The sequence below is a fragment of the Phoca vitulina genome, unplaced genomic scaffold, assembly GCF_004348235.1.
Source record: "Phoca vitulina isolate PV1807 unplaced genomic scaffold, GSC_HSeal_1.0 scaffold20, whole genome shotgun sequence".
Taxonomy (NCBI): Eukaryota; Metazoa; Chordata; class Mammalia; order Carnivora; family Phocidae; genus Phoca; species Phoca vitulina.
The window spans coordinates 290,328-310,366 of NW_022589723.1; the positions used below are offsets into that span (position 1 = coordinate 290,328).

The 20,039-nt window shown below is 40.7% G+C and overlaps 1 protein-coding gene across 1 annotated transcript; it reads left to right on the forward strand.

Annotated features, from left to right (window-relative positions):
* Nucleotides 1–87: 87 nt before the first annotated feature.
* On the forward strand, nt 88–17,559 carry RAB2B (RAB2B, member RAS oncogene family). Its single transcript, XM_032417175.1, has 8 exons — nt 88–212; nt 439–510; nt 2,876–2,943; nt 10,213–10,295; nt 10,714–10,806; nt 14,304–14,415; nt 14,996–15,064; nt 15,929–17,559. The coding sequence occupies exons 1-8, from the start codon at nt 167–169 to the stop codon at nt 16,034–16,036; spliced, it is 651 nt and encodes a 216-aa protein (XP_032273066.1). The 5' UTR covers nt 88–166; the 3' UTR covers nt 16,037–17,559.
* Nucleotides 17,560–20,039: the final 2,480 nt, after the last annotated feature.

The window sequence follows — 20,039 nt, forward strand, 5'->3', positions numbered from 1 at the left end:
GTCCGGGTATTACAGTCGCTCCGATCGAGAGACGATTTCAGGGGAGAGCAATAGAGACGTGATCTGGGCTAGAGGGGCCAGAGATCGGTAGATTGTGCGGCTAGAGAGGCCGGAGGTAAGTGGCTGTGGAAGTCGGGCGGACCCGGAATCCAGAGGAAACGGGACCATGACTTATGCTTATCTCTTCAAGTACATCATCATCGGGGACACAGGTAACCTGCGGGCGACTGCCCTCACGGCTGGGGCGGGGATCCGAAGTTCACAAATCGGGGCGTGGGGCGGGGCTCATTTAGTGGGCTGGGCGATTAAGTGAAGAGCGGGCGGGGGCGGGGCGGCCGGGGGCGGGGCTCGGGGCTCCCCTTCCCCAGCCCTGGACGCCCGGACTCGAGATTGTTCTTGGGCCGCGTGACTCCTAGAACGTGCGTCTTCCTCTTTTAGGTGTGGGGAAGTCATGTCTCCTCCTACAGTTTACGGACAAGCGGTTCCAGCCTGTCCACGACCTCACAATAGGTAAGTCCATCTGCCTATCCCAGAAGAGATAAGGAAACCTGACTAGCTGAAATGGAAAGTTAGCAGGCTTCGGTATTCGAAGTAAAAAGTTACCTTTTTCTATTTTTAAGCTAGTCCAAAGTTATGGTAAATAAAGAGTGACTAACCAAATGCTGATAAATGGGGAGTGGTGTAAAGCGGAGTAAATCATTGAAAGGCAACTTCAGAGATGGGCGTGAGATATGGGTTCATTGTCGTGTTTTTTTTTTTCCCCTAAATATAATTTGTGTGTTTATGGAAAATTCCACGAAAGCTTAACTGCTTTATTAAAAAACTCACCTTGTTTTGCGGTTAGTGCAAACGTCACGTATGTTTTTCAAAGTGATCACTAACATGCAGATTTTTGTGTGTGTTGGAGAGGAAGAAGTAAATTTGAAGAGCCCTCACAGACTTAGAAGGTAGGTGAAACAGATGACCTTTAAAGAAAAGAGTGTAGTAGAATAACAAAATCACACTTGTGATCATGGAAGGCATAAACATTTGCTGCACATTTGTGTTAAGGCGGCGGCCTTCTGGGACTTTAACAACCCCTTCCCCATAATCTCCATAACCCCACTCTAAATGAATAATGTATATGAAACTAGCCTTCTTGCCATGCAGGTGCAGTTTCTGGGTAAAATCCCTAACTCCCATCCTTACCATATCGCTACTTCCAGATCCCACCTTATTGAAATCTGAAGCTACTTCTGCTCCCAAACACCTTATTCAGAGCCAAATAACTAATGGGGTTAGAAAAAGATTTAGAGGATAACATCTATAGGAAAATATCTTTGTAAGTTAATATGAAGTGAGCACAGTGTAATAGGTGCTAATGATATATAGTGCCTAACCAGGCAGACACTGTGCCTGTCCTTAAGTAATTTACAGTCTTCCAATGTAAGAGGTGGGGCTGGATCAGATACTAAGTAAATTCCTATGGTAAAAGGGGAGGAGAGCCTGCGACCTCTATCTGGAAAGGCTGAAAATTGAATGAACAGGAGTTAGCCAGGCACAGGGGTCGAGGAGATGGAAGAGTGGTCAGGGCAAGAGGGAATAATATTTGCAAATGTTCAGGAATGTCAGATCAGACTACCTTTGGAAAACAAAGTAATTTAATATGGCTGGAGCATGAAATTTCAAGTGGAGAGTGGCAAAAAAATAAAGCTAGAGAATAAATTAGGGACCAAGTTCTAAAACAGCTGAAAGTAATGAGCAAATGACAAATTTTAAAGTGGAGGAATGAATTGATCAAGTTTTTGCCAGAGTCCTGTATAGGCTCTGTTTCTTTTTGAATTCAGACTTATATACCAAGATAAGACAGTTGGATAGAAAATATGTGCCAAATATAAGGATCTCTGAGTGCATAACTGGGGGAAGTTGCATAAAAGACAAATTTTATTTTTTAATTCGCTATTGAAATTCCATTTCTATTGTCCAGAAAGGGGGGGGGGGAATCTAGTGACTTTTTTTCAGTAGCTATCACTGTTCTTGATGAAGCAGTCTAGAGTAGTAAAAGAATTTTTTACATCGTATTAACTGCAGCATCTTAAGAGTTGAGAGAGAGAGTCCTGATAATAGTGTGTGTGGGGCCACCTATCAGCCCTTTAGCAGAAGCTAAATTAGTGCTCTTTCTTACTTGGAAATCAGAATTCCTCTAGTAAAATACTATATAAAAATAGAACATAGGACAAATTGACTTATGATCAAGTATTTTCAGTTTGAGCGACCTTCAATTTTAAGTTTTGTCCTAACATTACTTGAAAGAAGATGAATGCCAGGTAAACCAAAACCTTTATTCAGACTGTCGGTTTCCATACTCCTATGAGGAAGGCTATTTTCTGATGAACTGTGGGAATTAGTTAGAGATCTGAAATGTATCATTCTTGGGAACCTATTTCTTAGGCTCTTTTCTCAAACAAAAAATTATGGAGTTGCAAAAAAATACTGGATTAGAGAGTGACTTTGAGAAAACGTTAGGAAATATTTCAAAATTTTTAGATTTTTTTTAAAAAGTTACAACTTAAACATTAATTACCTAATGAAATTTAAGTGTTAACATTACTAAAAATTCATTCACCTTTTCTACTTCTTACTTACTTTCATCTCCATATCTGCTTTTTGGTTACATTCCTGGGGTCATTATCACCTAGATTACAATTTTTTAATTCTAGAAGGAAAATGAAAGTTTAAGAAACACAAAATTAATTGTAGCAAATAGCAGTAATGGGCTTAGTGGTACTGAGTGCAGACAGAGGAGGAGTCAGTTGGCACATTGGGGAAAAACGAACCTCTCAACATGGGTGATGTTCATGAGAATCACATCCTTTCTTTTGCTCTTCACTGACAGGTGTGGAGTTTGGGGCCCGTATGGTCAACATTGATGGAAAACAAATCAAACTGCAAATCTGGGATACGGTGAGAGAGAACAGGATAACTTAGTCCCTGACCAAGATCCAAACAGAACAGTAAAGGCTGATGTGGGGGCAAGGGGCCGTGAGGGTGGGGCTGATGGTGAAGATGAGAGTAGAGGAAGAGTTTTCACTTTCATCTGTTACAGTTAAAATTCTGAATGCCGTGTCTTTGTATTTTTATTTTAAATTATCCAAGTAATGTATGAATTTGTTCTAGTAAAAATAAAAGCAAACGATATAAGTGTATAGAGTAAAATGTGAATGTCCCCTTTCACACACACCAATCTCTCCTTCCATTCCTGGTTTCTGCCTAATCAGTGTGAATGTTTCAGTGCTTATACTTTCAGACTTCTTTGTGTTCAGATACATACTCATGTACAAATATATGGTAGTGGTTTTGTTCTTGTTAGTTTTACATGCATAGAATCGTGGCTGAGTAGACCTAGCTATGTTAATTAGTTTTTTTATTTAATAATTTCTATGTTTTGGATACTTCTGTGTTGATACATATATCTCTATCTCATTCGTTTTAACAACTATATAGACTCATAAAAAGTCTGTACCATCATTTGTTTAACTATACTCCCAATGACGGAAATTCAGGTTTCCAGTTTTCACCTTTGCAAATTTTCACTGAATGTCCTTGATTACTACATCTTTATGCAAATAGTTTGAGAATTTCTGTGGAATGCCTGCCCAGAAATGGAAATTCTGGGTCAGAGGTTATGCGTATTTTAAAATTTGACAAATGTAGTACTGCTAAAATTTAGCTTGACTTAGTATAATTTTGTTTTATCCACATAAACTGATTTTATGTGTATTATCTCATTTGATTTGTATCTTTCTTTTCTCTAAGGAAAATAATATTTCTGTCTTTATTTAAAGTTAAAGGAAGCAAGCACGAAGTTCTTAATATTCAGCTAAAATCTGTTTTTGTTTACTTATTATTTCATTCTGGTTTTTTTTTCAAAACTCAAAAGCTGAAGCCCTTATAGCTATAAGCAGTACAGTGATTTTTCCTTTTTTTCCTCCCTTTCCCCTCCTCCCATCCTCCATCTCCCTACGCATGCAGGTGTCTGTCTTAAAAGTACAATTGATCCTTGAACAACATGTGTTTGAATTGCGCAGGTCCGTTCATATGCAAATTTTTTCAATAAATGTACTATGGTACTGTAAATGTATTTTCTTAACATTTTTATTCTCTAGCTTATTTTACCGTAAAAATATAGTATTTAATAGAAATAACATACAAAACATGTTGATCGACATATGTTATGGGTAAGGTTTCTGGTCAGTGGTAGGTTATTGGTAGTTAAGGTTTGGAGGGGTCGAAGTTATACGAGGAATTTCTACTACATGGTGGCCAGCCTCCCTAACTCCCCTCTTGTTCCCAAGTCAACTGGTTAACTTGCTGCTCTAAGCCCTTTTTGCAGAATCTTTTTCTGGTGGCCTCCAAGGTTGTTACAACCTTTGGTTGCACTGATTTATGAGGTGCTTTTAACTAGGATCATATTCTTTTGTACATTATTGGGTCATATTTGCAAGTATTTTAATAACCTTTTGCCCTTCTGAACAGACTTTACATCTTTAATAGTGGAAGCACTAGCCACATACCTCTGAATCTTCCAAACTTGTTCTTTTGACTAGTTTTGTCTCTAGCCTTTTCCTCCCAGCTTAACCCAAGAGATACACTCTATGTTTGTTGCCAAGATTAAGTTCATATATTTCTTATACAGCTGTCACTCATCACTCATTCCCTTCTCCTTTCATTGTTCGGGCCCAGGGGTTCTTTGTCACTATTAACCCAAGTATGTATCTTGCAACTCTCCTTTTACTATCTCCTAATTTTTATATTTTCCGCAAAGATATATTTGCCCCCCTAAAGAGGCCATAGGACAAATTCTGAGCAGGTGACAGAGTGAAACCTATATATGTCAAGACTGATAGTAGCTAGTTCTGCCTTTTTAATCTAAACCTCTACCATTTCTGAAAATGGATGTTTTCATGCCAGGAGACCCAAAGCTTCCAGTTAGTGCTATGGTCACAGTTGTGAGAGTGTCTAAGTGTTGGTTTGCTGGCTTTTGTGTTTTTTTTTTTTTTTTTTTCCTTACATGGTAACATGAGACATAGTGGATCATAAAATAAGAAAGTTGAGAGCCACTGCTCTGTTGACAGGATCCTCAAGGACCATATGGCCTGGTAGTCACTTGTGATGCAACTGGCCTAGTTGTTTTCTGTTCTCTTTTAATAATTGTTCTGAGATTAGACTAATATTTGTTGAACCATGAAAAGAGATCAGGTTACAGAATACTAGGTTTTCGGGGCACCTGGGTGGCTCAGTTGGTTAAGCGACTGCCTTCGGCTCAGGTCATGATCCTGGAGTCCCAGGATCGAGTCCCGCATCGGGCTCCCTGCTCAGATGCAAGTCTGCTTCTCCCTTGTACCCTTCCTCCTCTCATGCTCTCTCTTTCTTTCTCATCCTGTCTCTCAAATAAATAAAATCTTAAAAAAAAAACAAACTAGGTTTTCTACTTGAAATTTTTAAGAGATTCCTGCCTATGATGTAGTGTGTTTCTTGTCTGCACTCTTCTGGGTAAGCCTGATCTTTTTTCCCTTGTCAGCCCTGATCTACTCATTGCTTATCCACCTTGGTTTCCCATTTTGTTGACCCCATTCTCTCACATATTCCCAAAGTCATCTTATGTGAAAATATTTAGGGATTACCATGAGGGAATTTTTAAAGAGATCAGCTTACCCAAAGTTTTTTGTTGTCACTGTTCTGGTTATTGATAAGGATTTAGAGAGCTGTATTACTTTTTTTTTTCTTTTTAGTAGGCTCCGTGCCCAATGTGGGGCTTGAACTCATGACCCTGAGGTCAAGAGTCATATGTTCCACCAACTAAGCCAGCCACATGCCCCTAGAGAGCCATATTATTGTTTGTCTCTTTTCATTCTGTACATATAATTGCCCAAATAACCTATGCTAAACAAAGAGGCGTTATACTGTAGTTAATATAAAATACTGGTCAATCCCAAATTCATTTGTATTTTATTTCAGAATGCATTTTGATTCTTAGGAAATGAGCCTTTCTGACTTTGTAGGAATTGATACTTCAAACGATAGTTGACTCTTAAAACAATGTTGGGGTTAGGGACATCGACCCCCGTACAGTCAAAAATCTGCATATGACTTCTGACTCCCCAAAAACTTAACTACTTTTTAAAAAAATTTTCTTCATTTATTTTAAGTAATCTCTACATGCAACGTGGGACTTGGGCTTGAACTCATGACCCTGAGATCAAGGGTTGCATGCTCTTCTGACTAAGCTAGCAAGGCATCCCCAAAAACTTAACTGCTAATAACCTACTGTTGACCAGAAGGCTTACCCATAACATAAAAAATCGATTAACATATATTTTGTATGTTATATGTAGTATATACTATATCCTTATGATAAAGTAAGCTAGAGAAAAGAAACTGTTATTAAGGAAACCATAAGGGAGCAGTGCCTGGGTGGCTCAGTGGGTTAAGTGTCTGCCTTTGGCTCAGGTCATGATCCCAGGGTCCTGGGATTGAGCCCCTCATCGGGCTCTCTGCTTGGCGGGGAGCCTGCTTCTCCCTCTCCCTGCCACTCCCCCTGCTTGTGTGTGCTCTCTTTCTCTCTCTCTCAAATAAATGAATGAAAATCTTTAAAAAAAAAAACAAACCCACAAAAAACCATAAGGGAGAGGGGTGCCTGGATGGCTCAGTTGGTTAAGCATCTGACTCTTGATCTCAGCTCAGGTCTTGATCTCAGGGTTGTGAGTTCAAACCCCGCACTGGGGCTTAAAAAAAAATAAAAAAATAAAAATAAGGGGTGCCTGGGTGGTTCAGTCGTTAAGTGTCTACCTTTGGCTCAGCTCATGATCTCAGGGTCCTGGGATCAAGCCCCGCATCGGGCTCCCTGCTCCGCGGGAAGCCTGCTTCTCCTTCTCCCACTCCCCCTGCTTGTGTTCCCTCTCTCGCTGTCTTTCTTTATGAAATAAATAAAATCTTTAAAAAAACAACAAAAAAAAAGGGATGGCTAGATCTTTAAAAAAATAAAAAATAAAATCGTAAGGGAGAGAAAATGCATTTACAGTGCTGTGCTATAAAAAAATCTGTGTGTAAGAGGACCTGAGATATTCAAACCCGTGTTATGCAAGGGTTAATTGTATATATCTTGAAACCATAATATGATTCTTCCACTTGGTAGAAAATTCAAAAGGTGTTAATTCTCTTTATCATGCCTTATATCATACCTCCATCTTAATTCTTTGCTGCTTCAGATTTGTTTAATGGGGTTGGACAAAGATACCTCAAACCAACACAGACCAGCCCAAATTGAACCACTCATCTCTTTCTAGGTTATTGGTTCAACAAAAGTTCATGAACTGGACTCAGATGAAGAAGTAAAGGGATTTGATTTTTGTTTTTTAATTTTTAACTTAAAAAAATTTATTTATTTTGAGAGAGAGAAAATGAGTAAGGGTGGGGCAGAGGGAGAGGGAGAAGCCGACTCCCTGCGAGGCAGGGAGCCTAACATGGGGTTCAATCCCAGGACTTTGGGATCATGACCTGAGCCTAAGGCAGATGCTTACCCGACTGAGCCACCCAGGCACCCCAGGGATTTTTTTTTTTAATATTTATTTATTTATGTTAGAGAACACAAGCACATGCGTGCAAGCAGGGGGAGGGGGCAGAGGGAGAAGGAGAGAAGTAGACTCCCCGCTCAGCGGGGAGCCCAACATGGGCTTGATCCCACGACCGTGAGATCATGATGTGAGCTGAAATCAAGAGTCGGACACTGAATCGACTGAGCCACCACCCAGGCACTCAAGGGATTTGGTTTTAAGAGGCATTTTCTGATGAGCCTCTGGAAGTATTTTTAGCTGCTAAAGTTAAATGCTGCTATGTGTTTCAACCATCACATAGGCCTCCCTCAAGATTTCCCTTTAGTTCCTAGAAGGCCACAGGGAGGGAGGGGCCTTTCAACATAGCAGAAGAGGAGAAAAAGTAAGGTAAAAGCAAAATGGTAATCAAATAATTTAAGACCTAAAACTATTAGGGACTAAATAAAACGTTAAGTGAACTCTTAAAGGGGAAAATATGTTTTAAGTATTAAAGTATTGTTAATATTACCAACAAAGTTCTTTAGAATTATTTTTGATTTTGGTGTTCTAAGAGGTACACAACTCACTAAAACATTTGTATGATTCTTGTAGAAAGAGATCTCATGTTGTTGGAAAAATAACCTTAGAATTAATGTACTGGAACTCTCTTCTCACTTTCAAACCCAGGTTTAGATTATATGATGTAATGGCTAATAGAATAAACCTTTGTGCTAGGATGCACTAAGATCCTAAGTTTAATTATGGATTCAGCATTTATAGATTTTATAACTTTTGGCCAGTTACCCCTTTGAGCTTCAATTTTCCCATTTGTGTTAGTATTCACTGTTACTGTTTTTATACTATGAGAAGGCCATTTTTTCCCCATCTTTAAAATATGAATAGTAGTTTTCCTTCCTAACCTTTATGGAGGGATATGAGAATAAATGATTTCAAGAAGGTGAAAACTTGGGGTGCCTGGGTGGCTCAGTTGGTTAAGTGCCTGCCTTCAGATCAGGCCATGATCTCAGGGTCCTGGGATCGAGTCCCGCATTGGGCTCCCTGCTCAAAGGGGAGTAGGCTTTTCCCTCCCTCTCTGCCGCTCCCCGTTTGTGCTCTGTGTGCGTGTGTGTCAAATAAAGAAAATCTTTAAAAAAAAAAAAGAATGTGAAAACTTTTTTCTTTTTTTTTTTTTTTTGAGATTTATTTATTATTTGAACAATCTCTACACCCAATGTGGAGCATGTACTCACGACCCCGAGATCAATAGTCAGATGCTCCACCTACTAAGCCAGTACAAGAATGTGAAAACTTTTCTAATAGGACAGATTCAGTGCCTAGGATATTATTAATAATAATATGGTGTTATTATTTAAAAGATGCTTTTGCTGCCTGTAAGGAGGAAAAATAACCCACAACTATTCCATCAAGAAAGCAAAAGTACCCAGTATATGGGGGCATTAATAAATTGCTCAGTTATAAATATCGTGGCCCCATTTGGAAATGAGATTAGAGTGTGAATGTTGTTTTGTTTTGTTTTTTAAAGATTTTATTTATTTGACAAAAAGAGATAGTGAGAGCAGGAACACAAGCAGGGGGAGTGGGAGAGGGAGAAGCAGGCTTCCCGCCAAGCAGGGAGCCCGATGCGGGGCTCGATCCCAGGATCCTGGGATCGTGACCTGAGCCAAAGGCAAACGCTTAACAACTGAGTCACCCAGGCGCCCCATGAATATTGGGTTTTTAAAGGAAAACTCTGTCCCGGGCCCTGGGCTTCTTTCCCTGTTCCTTATTCTTATTTGCTATGACAAGATCCCTTGGTAGTCCCACCTTTAGTAGTGGAACACTAAATGTCAATTAGCATATGCCCAATTTAAGTGCTTTGTATCTGACTACTTTTCTACATTGACCCATTGGAATGAAACTTCCATTAGACAAAGAATTAGCATTCTAAGATAAGTTTCCTTTTTACAGATAAAAGAATATAAATAGATAGGTTAATGTGATGTGTTCAGCATCATGTGGGGATTGAAATGCTCTTGAGTTTCTAGTCCTATTTCCAGTTGTTCTCTCCTAGGAGATACTGGAAAATATATGAGAATGTCTTCGATTGTCACACTGACAGTGGGGTGCTACTGGCATTTAGTGACTGGGAGCCAGGGATGCTAAACACTCAGCAGTTTGATGGACAATCTCATAGGAACAATTGTCCCACCCCCAATGTCAACTGTGCTTCCGTTGAAAAATGTTAATTTCCCACCTGGACATCTCCTTGGGCAGTCCGTTTCCTTCCTCTAATTCTCTTTTCTTTTTTTTTTTTTTTAAAGATTTCATTTATTTATTTGACAGAGAGACAGACAGTGAGAGAGGGAACACAAACAGGGGGAGTAGGAGAGGGAGAAGCAGGCTTCCCGCTGAGCAGGGAGCCTGATGCGGGGCTCGATCCCAGGACCCTGGGACCATGACCCGAGCTTAAGGCAGACGCTTAATGACTGAGCCACCCAGGCGCCCCTCTAGTTCTCTTTTCTTAATAGAAGTTCTTTTTTAAAGTTAAGTCCTTTGTGTTAGAGTGGAATGTGATCAAGTCCCTGCTCTGGAAATAACCTGGTTTTGTTGGGATTTCTTTGTTGCCATGTTGGTGGGCAAGGCTGGGCAAGAATCCTTCCGCTCTATCACCCGTTCCTACTACAGGGGAGCTGCTGGAGCACTGCTCGTGTACGACATCACAAGGTGAGTCAGATCAGCTGGGCCGGAGGGAGCCTTTTCCCCATGTTCTCAAAATCTTTTTTTTTTTTAAGATTTTATTTATTTATTTATTTGAGAGAGAGAGAGAGAAACAGCATGAGAGGGGAGAGGTCAGAGGGAGAAGCAGGTTCCCCGCTGAGCTGGGAGCCCGATGTGGGACTCGATCCCAGGACTCCGGGATCATGACCTGAGCCGAAGGCAGTCGCTTAACCAACTGAGCCACCCAGGCGCCCTCAAAATCTTTTTCTTTTCTGTGTTCTGGTTCTGGTGAGAAGCTAAAGAAGAAAGGCTTCTCTAATATTTTCTTTTAGACATGTAGCTTTCCCCCTTTTCCCATGTGTTTGGAATTACTTTGGCATTTTGAAATAGACCTCTGACCCACTTTTAAACTTTTCTGCTGTAGGCGTGAAACCTTCAACCACCTGACTTCCTGGTTAGAGGATGCCCGGCAACACTCCAGCTCCAACATGGTTATCATGCTGATTGGGAATAAAAGGTAAAATTTTATTTGTAGAAATAATAAGGACCGGAAGTCATGTAAGTGCTCTATGGACGTTGAATCACTTGGTCCCTAAACTTTTTTAGTTTACGGTGCTCTTAGTAAGTAAGTAAGTAAATAAATAAATAAATAAATAATTGTAAAATATGCATAAGGTAGAATTTACCATTTTAACCATTTTTTTAAAGATTTTATTTACTTTGAGAAAGAAAATGCACGCTTGGGGGGGGCAGGAGGAGAGAGAAACAGACAGAGAGAGCACAAGCAAGGGTAGCGGCAGGCAGAGGGAGAAGGACAAGCAGACTCCTCACTGAGCAGGGAGCCCATGTGGGGCTCGATCCCAGGACCCTGAGATCATGACCAGAGCCAAAGTCAGGCTCTTAACAGACTGAGCCACCAGGCTCCCCAAAGAGAAACGTTCTTTTTTTTTTTTAAGATTTTATTTATTTGACAGAGAGAGACACAGCGAGAGAGAGGGAACACAAGCAGGGGGAGTGGGAGAGAGAAGCAGGCTTCCCGCCGAACATGGAGCCCGATGCAGGGCTCGATCCCAGGACCCTGGGATCATGACCCGAGCTGAAGGCAGATGCTTAACGACCGAGCCACCCAGGCGCCCCCCAAAGAGAAACTTTTAATTGCTTTAGATTTACATTTTAAAAAACTCTTAAATTTACTGAGGTAATATATCAAAAAAACCAGATTCAAAGTGTTAAGGCATAAACTTTATAATTAACAGGTCTACTACTCTGCCCGCAATGCCGGTTCTGCCTGAGAGGGCAGCTCACTACTACCTACAACTAAAGAATGAAATAAAATAGGTAAACACTAAATCTTGTACCAATCGTTACAAGAAGCATTAAAAAAAAATTTAGGGTCGGGGGTGCCTGGGTGGCTCAGTTGGTTAATTAAGTGTCTGCCTTCGGCTCAGGTCATGATCCCAGGGTCCTGGGATCCAGCCCCGCATCAGGCTCCTTGCTCAGCGGGGAGTCTGCTTCTTCTCCCTCTGCCATTCCCCCTGCTTGTGCTCTCTGGCTCTCTCTCTTTGTCAAATAAATAAACAATCTTAAAAAAAAAATAAAATAAATTTAGGGTGGAAGAATCATCTGTTAATATCTTATACAAGTTCACTCCATCCTTTTAGAGTAAAGAGTGAATCCAAGGCTGAGCTCTTAAAAATGTGCTCATCTGCCTCTCTCCCCACAATTTCTCCCTCCAGGAACACTCAGAACTAACAGTTCCCTGTTGCAAGTTTCCTGCAGCAGCCACATGGCAGGGCTCCTTGGGCAGTCCCTGCACCCCGGAAAACAAAGGGGATTCCCAGCCATTGTCCTCCATGGTGCTGAGCATCACCAGCACTAGAGAGTGAGAATCTTAAAGAGGCTCCACGCTGGGTGTGGAGCTCAATCTCACGACCCTGAGATCATGACCTGAGCCGAAATCAAGAGTTGGACGCTTAACTGACTGAGCCACCCAGGCGCCCCAGTTTTGTACTTGCTTTTTATCACAGCAACTGCCAGAAATTCAGGTTACACAAACATATGCAAATATTGAGCAGGATCTATTTTGATCTGATAGTGACCTTGCTAACTGTCTTAAGCTTATAATTCATGTGGTGTTCTGATGTTGAGTGTTAGCTGTGTTTCCCTTGAAAATTTATCCTGGGGTAAAAAAAAAGAAAAAAAAGTATCCTGTGGCACTCTTGTGAGTTGGTAGTAGTGCCTAGAGTGTACCGTTTGAGAACTGTGGCCACAGACTTACTGTACTCATTTATTTGAACTGTGTCCTAAATGTCTCTTTGTCAGACCCTGAGTGTATGAGGCGAGAAAGAAAGAGTCATGCCCCTGCTCCTATAGAGCTTATAGTTTATTGGAGACATAAATATTAAATATAAAAGGATTTATGTCTTATTACAAACTGTGATAAATGCAGTGAAGGAAAGAAAGGTACTATAGAAGAGAGTAACAGGGTACTATTTTTAATTAAGGGTGATAGTTAAGCTGGAATCCGAAGGATAGGTAAGAGTTCAGTGGGCACAGTTTGAAAAAGAGAAAAGTATCAGATGGAGCAAACTGAAAGCCTTGAACTGGGAAGAACCTTGGCAAGGTCATGATATTGAAAGAAATCAGTGTGGTTGGGCTGAATCAAGGGGGAATGGTACAAGATGAGGTTGGGAAGGTAGGCAGGTGCCAGAACTCAGCACTTTCAGGCCTTAGGAAGAAATGTGGATTTTATTCTAAATACAGTAGAAAGTTTTTAAGAGTTTTAAGCAGAGATGTGGCTTGATTAGATTTTAAAAGATCACCCTGGAGGGGAGCAGGGGTTGAAGTGGGATGTTCATTTCAGTAGTCTAAATGTGAATGGTGGCATGGACTCGGGTGATGACACCAGAGAGAGGGAAAATGATGGTGTTAAGGTGCATTTTGGAAGTACCTCGCTTTGGGATGAATTGGGTGTTTGGAGTGAAGAAGGAAAAGCTGTTAAAATTATGACATCCTGGATTTAGCTTCTGTCCTATATGGAGATGTGGAAGCCTGGGGCAGAAGTAGTTTGGGGGAAAAGATGAAGTTCGGTTTTGATGTATGTGTCAGGTGCCTTTTACACATCAGACTGGAAATGAAGAACAGACAAATGGACAAGAGATCTGGAGCTTAGAGGAGCAGCTGGGCTAGAGGTAGACATTTAGATGGGTAGTTCTTCCCTGGTCTTCACACAGCTGGTGAATGATAAATATACATTTTATAGATTTGTTGTTCTTCAGTGAGCTTACTCTTTGATTTCTTTTCATGGTTGGAAAACTGGAAATCTCTGAAATGCAAATTTCCAGTTAGGAAAATGAAAATCAGACAGTCCATCCTTACCTTCGTCTGTAGCCTTTTATCCTGTCTTGTCATAAAGTCTTTCCATGCCACCTGATTCTCTTTCTCAGTCTGTGGCTTTATCTTTTTTCCCCTCATACCACCTAACTTTATAAATTTTTGTCCTAAGTCTTTCATTTCCCTGGTGGCAAGCTGCTATTATATATGTTAATAATGAGACTAGTGAGAGTTAAGGCAGCTGTGTTCTCCTTACTCCTGGCATTCTCTATTCTTGGGTTGATTCCAGTAAAAGAGGAAGATGGAGCATCTATGACTTTTCTGCTTTCTAACAACTGGAATTTCCCTTTCATCTTCTTTCCTTGGCTCTTACTGGATCTCATTCCAGCATGGGCCCCAGTAAGCCTTGAGTAACTATGGGGCTTGCCTAACTATAAACCTTTTTCTGTATAAGAGAGTAAGGTATTATCCTCAACCATGCAGCAACTGTCATGAATTTGAAGAACCATTTTCCAAGAAGCTACAGAAATCAGTAACCCTGTATTAAGAGAAAATCGTGTAGGATCTACATTCTTCGTGTATTATCTGCTGGTTGAAACAACCATGGGAATCTTTTAGAATAAGAGTTTCTTCTTTCACTTGGATCTTTTTTTAGTTATCTCCCCAATTAATCTCTTGCAGTGACTTAGAGTCCCGTAGGGATGTGAAGAGAGAAGAAGGAGAGGCCTTTGCCCGGGAGCATGGACTTATCTTTATGGAAACGTCAGCCAAAACAGCCTGCAATGTTGAAGAGGTACTACTTGGGAAAAAGTAGGGAAAGCTTTTGAGAGATGACACCATATCTTTATTCTTTTATTCAGAATTTTCTTCTATAAGACCATAGCTAAGGAAACGATGTCTTGTGGTCACATTGACCATGTTTCCCTTTAAGGGAATTGTCCTTTTTTTTTTGCCTTGATTCCTACAGTGGAGTTTTACTTTTGCCTTGTGTAACATTAATTGGTAAGTGTGGATTAGACACCAGTGTTGCTTGTAAATATTTTAGTTGGAGGATCTCATGGGTTCTACTGTAGTCATTCTGAAGCCTGCTATTGACTGTATCTTCAGTAATTAATTGAAAACAGAGCATGTTTGTTTTATTTGGAGAAGGTGCCAATCTAAGGAACATCTTTGGTATCAAAATACCATATACTCCCTTTTTTCTTTTTGAAACAGAGACTTGGGCAGGGGGCAGGTGCTTCTGTATTTTTACTCTGGTCTCAGTGGTTCCTAATTCATACCTTAGAAATCCAAGTACGAATAATATTTGTATTACCTTTTCCTGTTAGATTTCTTAAACTTGAGCCTAATAATATGATTTATGTCTCCTTTAGGCCTTCATTAACACAGCCAAAGAAATATATAGGAAGATCCAGCAGGGTTTATTTGATGTCCACAATGAGGTGAGAAGTGGGGGGGGGAGTGCTGACAGTTAACTTTGCTTTGTGTTAAAGAGGACAAGAAATTCTCTAGAATGTAAGCATTTCCTTTCTAACATCATGCAATTTGAAACTATGCCAATTCATACTTGATTTTTTTTATGTAGGGAGAGAGAAATCTGTCATTTTCTGTTTTTTCTCAAGTCTGGGCCCCAGAATGCTTAAAGAGATAATTAGTTGGTATCTAAAATGTTTATACAGTATGGGAGGTTTTCTTTACACTATCCCAGTGTTTAGGGGTGATGTAATTCCTAATTGCTCAACAGGGCCATTTCTATAAAGCAGATTCTGTGGCAAAACAAAGAATTATATGCTGACATCTACTCTTTCGCCTCCTCCTGCTCTTAACCTCATCTCATCCTGATTCTGCACATAGCTATGAAACCTAAATAAGACTCTTACCTTAAAAATGGGCACAAGACAGGTGCCTGGGTGGCTCAGTCGGTTAAGCATCCGACTGTTGATTTCGGCTCAGGTCAGGATCTCAGGGGTTGTGAGGTCAAGCCCTATGTTGGGCTCCGCACTGGGCTTAGAGACTGCTTAAAGATTCTCTCTCTCCCTCTCCCTCTGCCCCTTCGCCTCCACCCTCACTTAAAAAAAAATGGGCATAAGAGTCACTTGTCATCTATAATACTTATATCTGAGCTGGTCATCTCATCTTTATTGTTGAAGATTATTGTTCTGCATCAGTTGGGTGGGCACATGGTTACCTGCCAAAGCCATATCTGCTTCTAAAAAATGTAATTTCTGATTTCTCTTTTTATCCCTGTCTTTTATTCCAATTACTTTAGCACTGAGGTGGGAACTCTTGCCTCTTTTCTTTTACAGGCAAATGGCATCAAGATTGGTCCTCAGCAGTGTATTTCAACATCAGTAGGACCCAGCGCGTCCCAGCGGAACTCTAGTGAAATAGGGTCCAACTCCGGCTGCTGCTGAATATCTGGCCTGGACTCTTTTTTCCTTCCTGGAACAGCTTCAGATCAATAGGCTTAAAGAAAGAGGTCTTACTTGCTTTGGCTGAGAAAAGCCTCTTTTCAAGGTGTGATGTTTTGCCTTTCCACTTAAAGACCAGGGAAGAATTTGAGCCCTTATTGACCTGTCCTCCTTCAGGGACGTGAGCATTCCCTATAGATTAGGGCTCTTCTCATCCTCCTATTTTAATTTCTAAAATGTTAGGATCAAAGTTGATTGTCGTGGTAGCTCAAAAATAAATTCTTTTATAAGCATACACAATTGGTTCCCCACCAAGAATTAGTAACAAGGGTCTAGGACATTCTGCTTGAGCACTTGATTTTACTGGGATCTAGCTGGCTGGCCTTTGGATGGTGGATCCTATATCTAGGAATTTCATTGATTGTTTTCACTTGCCATTTTGTAAGAGTTCTTGCAGAAGGCAGTTCCTTCTACTTGAACTGCTCAAGGATGCTGAATAATTTTCTACCATCCTATTGTTAATTTCTTTGTCTCAGAGTAACCATAAAACTTTTGAGAGCAGTGGAGTTGCTCCTGGCCCTATGGCTACTTATCATCATTACCTAAAGAAAACCTCTTTCCCTGTTTGTTTTAGGGATCAGACCTAACACTGCAGTGTCTTTCACCAAATTAACCCCCTACTGTTTCATCACACTTCTCAACGAGACCTATTTAGACTTTCTACTCTAATCAAGCTAATCTGCTTACTGGACATGACATATTTACTTCCACTTCTATGCCTTTGCATATGCCCTACTCTCTGCTAACATTATACTCAGTCCCCAGATTTTTCCTTCAGAAAACCTTCTTTGACCTAGGGACTTCTAAATAATTATTGACCCAGTACCCCTTAAGCTTTCATATGTTGTTTATTCATATGTATATTTATTTATATTTATGTTACTTTGTAAATTTGTGCGTGGAATCTGTCTCCCATATAGGCTGTAAGCTCCTTGAGAGCAGGAACCGTGTTATCCCTTTACTTTTGTAAACCACTCCCTCCACTATTCCTTCACAGTGCCTAGTGCTACTCATTTTGTGATCATTGGACTTGACTGACATACTTAAAGACTTGGAACAGGTTTATTGTAGACTGCAGAGGAAACAAAAGGCCTTAGAGTCATCTCTTTGTAACTCTCTCAGTCTCTTCCATCTGCTTACCCTGGATTCCATATTGCTCTTACCCCTCGCCACTCTTTCCCTTCCCTGGCTCTTTGCCTCCATTCCATGCAGCATACAGTAAGGCTGTCAGCTTCCAAGCAGTCAGATAAGTGGGTACCTCTCCAAGCATTTTTTGTTTCAAGGGCATATACTACTATGCTAAGCAAATTTGCCTTTGCTTCACTCATCAGGCAGCTTCTGGGTCAGTTTTTGTATCTTTTGCCTTGATGTCCTGTTCTCTTCCACAGCATTGAGGTCTCATGAATTTTTCTAATTTTTTTGTTGTTGATGAATTGTTTCATTATTAAATATATGCATGTATCCAAGCTGCTCATATTTCATGTGTTCTTTCTGATTTTATCCCAAACATATGTAGATACTCTCCTTCTAGGAAATTGTATCAAAGGTATTATTGGAAGAAGGCTCCTTGAGATACACTCATTTTTTTTTTTTAAGTTTTTATTAAATTCCAGTTAACATACAGTGTAGTATTAGTTTCAGGTGTACAATATAGCGATTCAACACTTCATACATCACCCGGTGCTCATCACAAGTGCAGATACATTCATTTTATACTAGGTTTTGCCCCCTGTTAGTAGTAGTAATAAACACTACACCACAGGAAGTTGGAGGACTTTTGGGGTAGTGCTTTGATTATGCTTTTTAAAAAAATCCTTCCTCATTCCAAAAAGGATTTGAGGCTGTTGAATTTGGCGTTAGCCTGTCCCCTCACACCTGGGACAAAACTAAATATAACTTTGTAGTTTCTGTACAGAAACTCCCAACCCCCAAGGATTCTGTCATTGGTTTAAAATTATGGAAAGTGAGGGCTACCTGGCTGGCTCAGTTGGAAGAGCATGGGACTTGATCTCGAGATTGTGAGTTCGATCTCCATGTTGGGTGTAGAGATTACTAAAAAAATTAAATTTAGGGGCGCCTGGGTGGCTCAGTCGTTAAGGGTCTGCCTTCAGCTCAGGTCATGATCCCAGGGTCCTGGGATCGAGCCCCACATCGGGCTCCCTGATCAGTGGGAAGCCTGCTTCTCCTCCCACTCCCCCTGCGTGTGTTTCCTCTCTCATTGTGTCTGTCAAATAAAATCTTTAAAAAAGAAATTTAAAAAAATCCAAAACACTCATAACATTCTATACTTGGGTATTTCACCAATGTAAGGGAAGCATGAGAAAACTACTTAGGCAAATTCATGACCTGTATTGATCATTGCTGATACTGGGAGTGAAATGGTCATGAAAAAGTACAGGAAGTAAATTCCCCCACCTCCATATGAAGAATGGTAATTATGAAGTAACGAGGGTGTTTGGCTTTTAAAGGCCAGCACCAGGGGTACCTTTCTGGCTCAGTTGATAGAGGGACTGTTGATCTTTGGGTCCTGAGTTCAAGCCCCATCTTGGGAGTAGAGCCTACTTAAAAAGGGTGGGGGGGGGGGAACCACTGGAAATCCTATTTATAGCAAGTAGTCTAAATACTACTACTTATAGATCATTGCAGATAGTAGAAATTAGTAGAGCAGGCCACAGCCTTTCCTTTTCCATAAATGCCTGCAACTGGTTCCTTTGATAGGTTTATTTTGTACCAAATAAGCAAAAAGAACCTATTGGTTTTCATTCCAGAAACATAAGATCATTGCTGTATATGCATCTACAGACAAACACCAAAGGCACAGCTGGTAAATTGTTTTGGTAAATTCTAATACTAACCTCAAATTGATAACGATGATAGCAGTAGCCAGGGGGAAATTTGGCCAACGGATTTTGCTCGATATACAGGGAAATGTATATGACCAAGTCTTACCACTTCTGTGATAAAGTATTGATTCCTGTGATTCCTTACTGTCTGAGTTCCTATTATGTGTGACTGCAAATATGTTATTCCTTGAGAAATACCTTTAGTGATCTGAAAGGACTCCCTTCACTCACAGGTTCAAAAAGCAAAATCTTCCTGTAGCAAGTTTGTAATAGCAGTAGAAATTTATACTAGGACATACAGGGAAGTGTCATTGAGCACAAGAGAAATTCACCAACAATAAAAATTTTTTTAAAGATCTTACTTAGGGGCGCTTGGGTGGCTCAGTCGTTAAGCGTCTGCCTTTGGCTCAGGTCACGATCCCAGTATCCTGGGATCGAGCCCCCCATCGGGCTCCCTGCTCGGCGGGAAGCCTGCTTCTCCGTCTCCCACTCTCTCTGCTTGTGTTCCCTCTCTCACTGTCTCTCTCTCTGTCAAATAAATAAGGGGGGGTGATAGACTGGGAGAGTGAGAAGCAGGCTCCCCGCTGAGCAGGGAGCCTGACATGGGGATGGATCCCAGAACCCTGGAATCATTACCTGAGCTGAAGGCAGACCTTAGCCGACTGAGCCACCCAGGCGCCCCTCACCTACAATAAAATTATTTCCTTTCTAGTTTAAATGCTGTTACCAGGAAATTATTCTCTGCAGACTTTCTAAGGCTGTCCCCTGATGTCCCTCTTCACATATAATCTCTCCTCGGAGGCTTCTATCATGTGCTCTATCGGTACTCACACATAATTTGGGTCTATTGGTGAATTTGGGGTCTTTTAAAAAAATATTCTTCCCTAAATCCTGTTCATTTATATGAGCCTCTCAGTCGTCTGTACCTCCAAACCCAATGCTGGAAAACTTGAACTGAAGCATTAGGATTAGAAGCACCTAGAATAGATACATAACCTACGTTGGTCTTATGCTGATATTCTGAGGGGTGAGGTGTCTATAAAGGATTGTCCTAGGACTGTGAAAACCCACTCTCATTCCAAAAAATTGATTTTTGTTGCTGC

What these genes read in the sequence shown, in the direction of transcription:
- RAB2B (XM_032417175.1), top strand. Translation starts at nt 167, where the DNA reads ATGACTTATGCTTATCTCTTCAAGTACATCATCATCGGGGACACAG. An exon ending in ATGCTGATTGGGAATAAAAG is followed by an intron (nt 10,807 to 14,303) that starts GTAAAATTTTAT and finishes AATCTCTTGCAG; the next exon opens with TGACTTAGAGTCCCGTAGGG. An exon ending in TATTTGATGTCCACAATGAG is followed by an intron (nt 15,065 to 15,928) that starts GTGAGAAGTGGG and finishes TTTCTTTTACAG; the next exon opens with GCAAATGGCATCAAGATTGG.